Source organism: Osmerus mordax, chromosome 23, assembly GCF_038355195.1.
Source record: "Osmerus mordax isolate fOsmMor3 chromosome 23, fOsmMor3.pri, whole genome shotgun sequence".
In the NCBI taxonomy this organism is placed as follows: Eukaryota; Metazoa; Chordata; class Actinopteri; order Osmeriformes; family Osmeridae; genus Osmerus; species Osmerus mordax.
In genome coordinates, this window is record NC_090072.1 from 721,493 (window position 1) to 729,795 (window position 8,303).

At 48.3% G+C, this 8,303-nt stretch overlaps 2 protein-coding genes across 2 annotated transcripts in view; one reads left to right on the top strand and one right to left on the bottom strand.

Annotated features, from left to right (window-relative positions):
* LOC136967459 (GRB2-associated-binding protein 1-like) overlaps positions 1 to 3,873 on the bottom strand; it is a 12,397-nt gene extending 8,524 nt beyond the window's left edge. Inside the window, exon 1 of the mRNA XM_067261246.1 lies at positions 3,577 to 3,873. Coding sequence (XP_067117347.1) covers positions 3,577 to 3,648 — 72 coding nt within the window. The 5' untranslated portion in view covers positions 3,649 to 3,873. The remainder of the gene's footprint in view (positions 1 to 3,576) is intronic.
* Positions 3,874 to 4,379: 506 nt separating this feature from the next.
* LOC136967966 (type II inositol 3,4-bisphosphate 4-phosphatase-like) lies at positions 4,380 to 8,130 on the top strand. Its single transcript, XM_067261966.1, has 6 exons — positions 4,380 to 4,516; positions 4,678 to 5,217; positions 5,317 to 5,361; positions 5,501 to 5,622; positions 5,779 to 5,895; positions 8,002 to 8,130. Exons 2-6 carry the CDS (start codon positions 5,079 to 5,081, stop codon positions 8,128 to 8,130), a joined length of 552 nt encoding a protein of 183 aa, XP_067118067.1. The 5' UTR covers positions 4,380 to 4,516; positions 4,678 to 5,078.
* The last annotated feature ends 173 nt before the right edge of the window (positions 8,131 to 8,303 follow it).

An 8,303-nucleotide genomic window follows, 5' to 3' on the forward strand; every position in this document is an offset into this window, starting at 1 on the left:
TGCGGGGGGGGTGCAGGTGTTGTGGGTAAGTTGTGAAGGTACTGGGGTTTATTATATTCCCACTTCTCTAACACAGATCATCTTAGACATCTTCAACACCTTCTCTGGCCTTCGTCTCTATGGTAACCAGTCTGCTTCAGCCAGAATGTTTCATCGGTTCATCGGACCAATCACACAGAGACACTATTATGACATCATGGAAGTACAATACCGGTTCCGCCCAATCACACGAGTGTGGGAGTGTGTGAGACACGGTCCATCCAATCAGACGCCAACCTGGAGGGTGTGTGTGTGTGTGTGTGTGTGTGTGTGTGTGTGTGTGAGGAGGGTACTTCTCCGCTCCCATGACGACTGTTCACACCCTACTGACTAAAAGATTACCAATACATTACACACACACACTCCCACACACACACACTCCCACACTCCCACACACACACTCACACACACACTCACACACACACACTCTGTTTCTCACTTTCATGACACTATGCATTGTGGGTAGGAGTGCCCTTCACAATGACACATCATATTTTCACTCTGTGTGTGTGTGTGTTCTGCTCATAATTAGTGGCAACAAGAAAACAAGTTTAGAAAGGTTGGAAAAAATTATTTAGAAAACTTTTTTTTAGTTTTTGTATGTGGGGAAAAAAAATAAAACAACAAAGGTTTCGAAAGGTGAAAAAAGATTTGCTAAAAAAAGTTACATAAAAAAGTTTGCATCATTGATGAGTACTTCATAAGAACTCTGTCATACTCTACTGTACTCTACTTTAATCTACTCTGTTTTAGGCTTCTCTGTTCTCTCTCCTCCCTTCTCTCCTTTCACTGCGTGTGTGAAAACAGTTTAGAAAGGTTGGAAAAAAAAATAATCAAACAAGGTACGTTCTGGATGAGACAGAGGGAGTTAGCGATGTGGACATGACTGAGAATAGAGACATTCCTGATCACTCATGGCCATGAGGGAGATGCTCCAATTAGTCGGTGATGTGGGAATATCATCACACTGTTGAAATTATGAAGATGGGTAATGATTATGGATGTATATGATCACCTCTTATAATGCTATATCACTGGAAACCATATGCAAAACGGTTGACTGATTATTATTACCCCTAAAACGGTAGAAGAAATAAAGCCCAAAATTTTGATAATTAGGGTCCGAGTGCAGGAGAAGACTGTGTGTATGCTGCTTCCATAGAAATCTAGAAGGCCCAGCTATCTCATGAGGCATATTTATGGCCTTATGCCCAGAAACCCAGTGCAGCTGGCCTGCTCATGGTCAGAGCAGGCCTTAAATTGGGAGAATTGTCTATGCAAAAGAGCACCTGTAACCTTAATCCTCTAGGACATGGGACTGGGTAAGAAGGCATAATGCATCTGTGACCAACTGTATTGTACCAATAGCAAAACATCACAATATAATAGGGAGAAAATATATAAGTTAAATGTCCGGAGAAAATTTTCAGTCTGATCCTGGGATCTTACTCACGCATTTGTTGGAATACTCAGCAAAGCTTAATGCAATTTTTTTAATTAAATTCTAATAAACATTTAGCATTAAACTCTGCTGAGTTCCAGTGTTGGATATTGGTTGAAAATGTAGAACATTTGTCACTACATCGGTGTCAAAAATAATTCCTGGTCAATGCTCTGCATTCTATAGTGTCTGTTTGTTTGTTATTATTATGTATTAATATGGAACCAGTTATCAGCAAGACACTAAAACAGGTGTAGTAATGGCTACTTTTTACTTAAGTATATGTCAGAACCCACACTTCTTTACTTTAACTTGAGTGAAAAAGTGCAGTAAGTACTTTTACATGAGTATCTGTACTTCTACTTGAGTGAAGGATGTGTGTACTTTTGCCATCTCTGGTCTGTGTGTGAGAGAGAGAGAGAGAGAGAGAGAGAGAGAGAGAGAGAGAGAGAGAGAGAGAGAGAGAGAGAGAGAGAGAGAGAATAGAACAGCCTGAATGTGTGTTTCTGTGTGTATTTGGTGACGTGTGTGTGTGTGAGAGAGTATAGAACAGCCTGGATGTGTATTTGCGTAGGAGAGTGTGAAACACACTGCAGTCATTTGTAAGTGTGAATACCAGCATGTCATATTTTTACACACACATTTCCATGAGGAGAGAGGAGAAGAGAGAGAGGAGAGGAGGGAAGAGGAGAGGAGAGGAGGGATGAGGAGAGGAGGGAAGAGGAGAGGAGGGAAGAGGAGACTGTTTCCTTAGAGGTAGTGAGGAGGGAGCATTGTTAAAGCCTAAATCTCTCTCACTCACACACACACTCACTCACACACACACACCTCACACTCCATGAGAAGCTGGTCCACGTGCCTCAGAGTATAAGACCTTAGGGATCAAAGGTGAACATAACTACTTCTTACTCAGTCTGAGATGTGTGTGTGTGTGTGTGTGTGATGTCTGTCCATCTCCTGCTCTACTGCCCACTGTGCCTGCAGGAACCTGCAGGAAGTAGACAGGAAGTAGACAGGAAATAGACACAATGGAACTAAAATAACACAGCTGCTGTTTCCACACAGAACAAGGAACATGATCTGGTATGCAGACACGTGCTGCTAGGAGAGTGTGTGCTTGTGAGTGTGTGTGTGTGTGTGTGTGTGTGTTTGTGTGTGTTTAGAAAGGTAAAACTTTGGGGAGGTTGTTTTCTAGCCAGTTCCATCTCAGAAGGATTATAGATTATTACATAATGGAGGAGAGAGGGGGGAGGAGAGAGAGGGAGACAGCAGAGAGAGAGGGGAGGAGAGAGAGGATAGAGAGGGAGAGAGAGGAGAGAGAGGGGAGGAGAGAGAGGAGAGAGAGGGAGAGAGAGGAGAGAGAGGGGAGGAGAGAGAGGGAGACAGAGGAGAGAGAGGGGAGGAGAGAGAGGAGAGAGAGGGAGACAGAGGAGAGAGAGGAGAGAGAGGAGAGGAGAGAGAGGAGAGAGGAGGTAAACTGGACAGGTGCTTCTCTGCTTGGCCTGGGTGTGTGTGTGAACAAACAAAAACATTATTCTCTCCCATCTCACCCTCCCCACACACACACATACATATACACACATACACTCACACACTGACCACAGTTGCAATACTTTGATTGTTAACTACGTACTCCGGCATCTCAAGCACGCGGAGCTTGGCGGTGACGCACCCGAGTTCACTCCGCGAGTCACCCGGCTGAACAACAAGCGGCACGCGCCCTCTCCGTTTATCGGAACACATGAGCCATCACGGACTGACTGCTCTGAGCGCAGGCCCGCAGGAGAGGTACTGGGGCTAATCTGAGTTTACATTGAACTCATTTAGAAAACGTTTTTATCCAATGCTACATACAATTAGTCAACATACAATTCTAGTTAAGCAGCATGGATCAAAAGTATGATTCTGACAGTACTTCTGTGGTCAGTTAAGGAACGGTCTGTATTTACCAGGCACAGGTACCGGGAACGGCCAAAGCAACCACATCTCAGCTGCCAGGCACAGTGCAATAACAAGATTATCTCAGATACAATGTAGCATATGTTTGGAGTTTTCTGCCCCAAAACTTATACTGAGAGAGTGGCTGCTCTACTTACGTAGCGACGTAACTTTTTCTCTGGTGGAGACTTTCGAAGCCATCCGACGCACACTACCTCTCCTCCGCTCATCTTCTGATTCACCGGAGATCACTTTTCTACCGATCCGTGGATGACCGCTCGAGTCAGCGAATGTGACACGTAAAAATCGGCCAAATCGATAAACGATCCTGGTGTGTTGGTTTATGTCTCGCGGTTTCCGCGGATTCCCGAGGGATAACCCCACCCCGGGATAGACGGTGCGCGCGGAGTCGGTCAGAACATTCTCCAGAAACACGGACGTCCGTGCTCCGTTATGGTACTTGTACAATAGTGTCAAGATCTGAGGCTAGCGCGCGTGTCCACAACTTTGAAGTGAAGACAACATCTCTCTCTCCTGTCACTCCATCACTGACGGATGAGGTTATTTCTCTTCCACTCCTCCCTCTCTCTCCAACCTTCAGCCTAATCAGTCTGTCTCCGGAGAAACCCCGGAGGCGGGGGGACGGAGGGTGTGTGTGTGCGCGTGGGGGGGGGGGTGCTTGTGAGGAACGTGACTGGGCTTTCCTCTCTCTCCATCTCTCGCCCCCTATAACTCTCTCTCCCTAGCCCTGCCTCTTCCCTCTCCGCCAAGCCGTCTTCCTAGAAGCCAGCCCCGTGGAGGCGGGAAGCAGTGCTCTGGGGGCGGAGCCAGGTGCTCCGAATAGAACACCTCGAAGTTCCTGTATATGACGTAAGACCTGGGGCGGTCCGGCTCTCTCTCTCTCTCTCTCTCTTTAAGTGTGTGTGTGTGTGGTTAGACGGTGTGTATAAGGCCCGGAGGTGGGAGAATCCGGGTCCAAAGGTTGTCACGCGCGACACCTCGTGGCTGAGATTAGCAACAGCCGGTAGGCGCGCGTCTCCCCAATGTTGAAGAAGTTGGGAAGGGTTTGAGAGACGCGACTGATGGAAAGTTTTCCTGGTAAGATTTCCCGGCATTCACCCAAACACAGCCGATACCGATTATTAAAGTTACACAATGAAGTAAAAAGAGAATTAGTTATGTCCGTTTATCTGTGTGTTTGTACTGAAAACTCGACCTTGTATTTAAACTCCTCCCTCTCCTGATTTGGGCGAGCTCAGGTTACACATCCGTATTAGGATTCCAAAAACCAACTTCCCAACAACGCCTCAGCTACAAACACGTTATACCCCCACGAAAAGTAAGACCCTTCGTATCCAGCGTCATTCATGGGGGACACATAAGGAATAACAAGACGGTTTTGTAACTGTAGAGGGCGACCATGCCAAACCGACCAGTGTACATCTGTACGACTCGTGTTTGCTCGGAGGCCGCGAGGGGGTGAGGAAGAGGAGGAGGGGATCACTGAATTGCTCCTCACAAGGCTTCTTCCAGTTTCTCTGGGAGTTTTCCTTGAGGGTTTAGGTTGGTTCAAAGGAAGTTCTATGGGCGTGTGTGAAGCCCTCTGTGACATTGCTGGTAAAAAAGGGCTAAACAAATACATTTGATTTGGAAGAGGAAGATGATTTCTGGTCATGTGTCTCGGTCTCGCTGTAACTCCAGCCGGGAGGGAAGAGTGCTGCTGGACAGAGAGACACCAGGGAGACCAGACAGTAACAACACACACACCTCACACTTGCAGCAGCGGCTCACAGACACAGGTCAGTGTGTGTGTGTGTGTGTGTGTGTGTGTGTGTGTGTGTGTGTGTGTGTGTGGTGTGTAGAGTACATCAGTAAAGTGTCCTCTCTGATTTGTCTAGTTGTTAATGAAGCTGCTCACATCATTCCACTGGAGTTCATCCTGGGTATGTAAACACACACACACACTCACACAGACACACACACACACATACACACACATACACACACACACACTCACACACACACACTCACACACACACGTGTATCTCCTCCTTTCTCTAAAACCTTTTCTTTCTCTGACAGAATGTCGTGGTCTGGTTGCCATGACAGCCAAGGACAGGGTGCCTCGTGCATTGGTGCAGGTCTCCGTGGTCAACACGCACACACACACACTCACACACCATTGCTGCACTGAGATAGCAGAGGTAAACACACACACACACATTTTATTTTATTTTGGAAAAAATAACAGTTTTAGTGGCTCTGTGGGTATTTTTAAGTCACTGCAGTTTGTGTGTTAATGTGTGTGTGCGTGTTAATGTGTGTTAATGTGTGTGTGTGTGTTAATGTGTGTGTTCCAGGGCTCCAGGGACCCCGTGTTTCTAACAGGGGTGTGTTTCCATGACAACCAGCCAGTTTACTGGGACACCAGAATGAAGTTGACAGTCTACCACTACAAAGACCCAGCGCACAACACGGTCTGTCACACACAGATACACACACACACACACACCGGTCTGTCACACACAGATACACACACACCGGTCTGTCACACGTGTATGTGTGTGTGTGTGTGTGTGTGTGTACCCACTAAGAGGATTTCTATGATGTGTACATCTGTAACTCCACTATCAGGGGCTCCCCTTCTCTCTCCACTTCTCTCCCCCTTTCTCTCCATTTCTCTCCCCCTTCTCTCCCCCCTTCTCTCTCCACTTCTCTCCCCCTTCTCTCCCCCTTCTCTCCCCTCTTCTCCCCCCCTCCCCCCTCTCTTTTTCTCCCTGTCCTCCTCTTGCCTCATTGGCCAAACCCCTCCTCTAATCTGAATATTTCCCATGCTCCCATTCATCAGTTAATCCCTCCTTCTCTGGGAGCGAGCGAGGAGAGAGGGACTGAGCATTCTGCCTGTTTGGATAGGTTAGGAAAGAGTGAAGAGAGAGAGAGGAGAGCCTGGGGAAGAGAGATAGAAAGGAGAGAAGGAAAGGGAGAGAGAGAGAGGGATAGAGAGAGAGAGAGGGAGGAGTCTGATAGGGGATCAGGTGAGGCAGGAGAAGGAGGGAAGACTGCAGGTCTCCCCCCCTGCTGACTGGACAGACAGAACTACAGCACAAGCCGGGAGAGAGAGAGAGAGAGAGAGAGAGAGAGAGAGAGAGAGAGACAGAGAGAGAGAGAGAGAGAGAGAGAGAGAGAGAGAGAGAGAGAGAGAGAGAGAGAGAGAACTACAGCACAAGCCCAGGGTTGCTCAGAGTGTGTGTGTGTGTGTGTGTGTGTGCAGCCATGGTCTTCCCAGACTGTCTCTGCCTACAAGACACCAGGTCCCCTACTGAACAGGTGAGAACACACACACACATTCACACACACTATAAGCATACACACACACATACACACTACATACATTCAAAGAGAAGGGAGGGGATAGAAAGAGGGAGAAAGAGCGTTGTACAATAAAACAACAACAACATTGCACCACTGTTCTCCTCTATTGCAGGTTTAGTCAGAAGTGTGTGTTTGGCTCCAGATTTGATGAAGATTATGGTGTAATCTTATAAACCTCTTGTTCTGCAAGTCCCACAGACACCTCTGGCAATAGCTGTATGTATGTGTGTGTGGTGTGTGTGTGTAGGTGTGTGTTTCTGCGGGGGGTAGGTGTATGTGTGTGGTGTGTGTACAGTAACAGTGTGTGTGTGTGTGTGTGTAGGTGTGTGTACAGTAACAGTGTGTGTGTGTGTGTACAGTAACAGCAAGTGATGGGACAAGATTCTGTGTTGACAGCTGATGTCTGAGAACAGCCAGGCAGATTCACCCCAGAAACATTGGCCATGTGTGTAGCGTGTGTGTGTGTAGCGTGTGTGTGTGTAGCGTGTGTGTGTAGCGTGTGTGTGTAGCGTGTGTGTGTAGTGTGTTTGTGTGTGTAGCGTGTGTGTGAGAGTTGATGCAAGTGCTTGTACATCAAGGTAATCCCCTGAGCTTGTGATTATCATCATGGTGACAGAGTGATTCAGCCTGGTTGGGGGGGGGGTGACCTGGTATGATGATTATGTAACTGGGAGAGGGGGGGAGGGAGGGGGCAGGGAGGGGGCAGGGAGGGGGCAGGGAGGGGGGCAGGGAGGGGGGGCAGGGAGGGAGGGGGCAGGGAGGGAGGGGGCAGGGAGGGAGGGGGCAGGGAGGGAGGGGGCAGGGACCACCAAGACTTGAGGACAGTCTTTCACAATGTTTATTTACTCTCCTCTCTCTCCTCTCTCCTCTCTCCTCTCTCTTCTTCTCTCCTCTCTCCTCTCTCTTCTTCTCTCCTCCTCTCTCCTCTCTCCTCTCCTCCTCTCTCCTCTCCTCCTTTCTCCTCCTCTCTCCTCTCTCCTCTCCTCCTTTCTCCTCCTCTCTCCTCTCTCCTCTCCTCCTCTCTCCTCTCTCTTCTTCTCTCCTCCTCTCTCCTCCTCTCTCCTTTCTCCTCTCTCCTCTCTCCTCCTCTCTCCTCCTCTCTCCTCCTCTCTCCTCTCTCTTCTCTCCTCTCTCTCCTCTCTCCTCCTCTCTCCTCTCCTCTCTCTCCTCTCTCCTCTCTCCTCTCTCCTCCTCTCTCCTCTCCTCCTCAGAGGATGTTCCTGGGTTCACTTCCTTCTCCATCAGAGATCTGTTTCGCTCCCAGGAAGCCAGCATCTCTCTCAGCCTCAGGTACCACCTGGAACCCTCCTCTAGAACCCTCCTCTAGAACCCTTACCTAGAACCTCTTCCGTAAAGTAGACTCAGACATTAGGTGAGTTTCATTCGTCTCTCTGTCTGAGGAAGTGAGAGTCAAGCTCCTCCCAGCTCCGCTGCTACCTGTTCCTGTTTCCAACACTCCCTTCTCACCCTGCTCAGACACGAGGACGGAGACACAGAGAGAGAGAGAGAGAGA

What these genes read in the sequence shown, in the direction of transcription:
- LOC136967966 (XM_067261966.1), top strand. Translation starts at nt 5,079, where the DNA reads ATGATTTCTGGTCATGTGTCTCGGTCTCGCTGTAACTCCAGCCGGGAG. An exon ending in GCAGCGGCTCACAGACACAG is followed by an intron (nt 5,218 to 5,316) that starts GTCAGTGTGTGT and finishes TGATTTGTCTAG; the next exon opens with TTGTTAATGAAGCTGCTCAC. An exon ending in GCTGCACTGAGATAGCAGAG is followed by an intron (nt 5,623 to 5,778) that starts GTAAACACACAC and finishes TGTGTGTTCCAG; the next exon opens with GGCTCCAGGGACCCCGTGTT.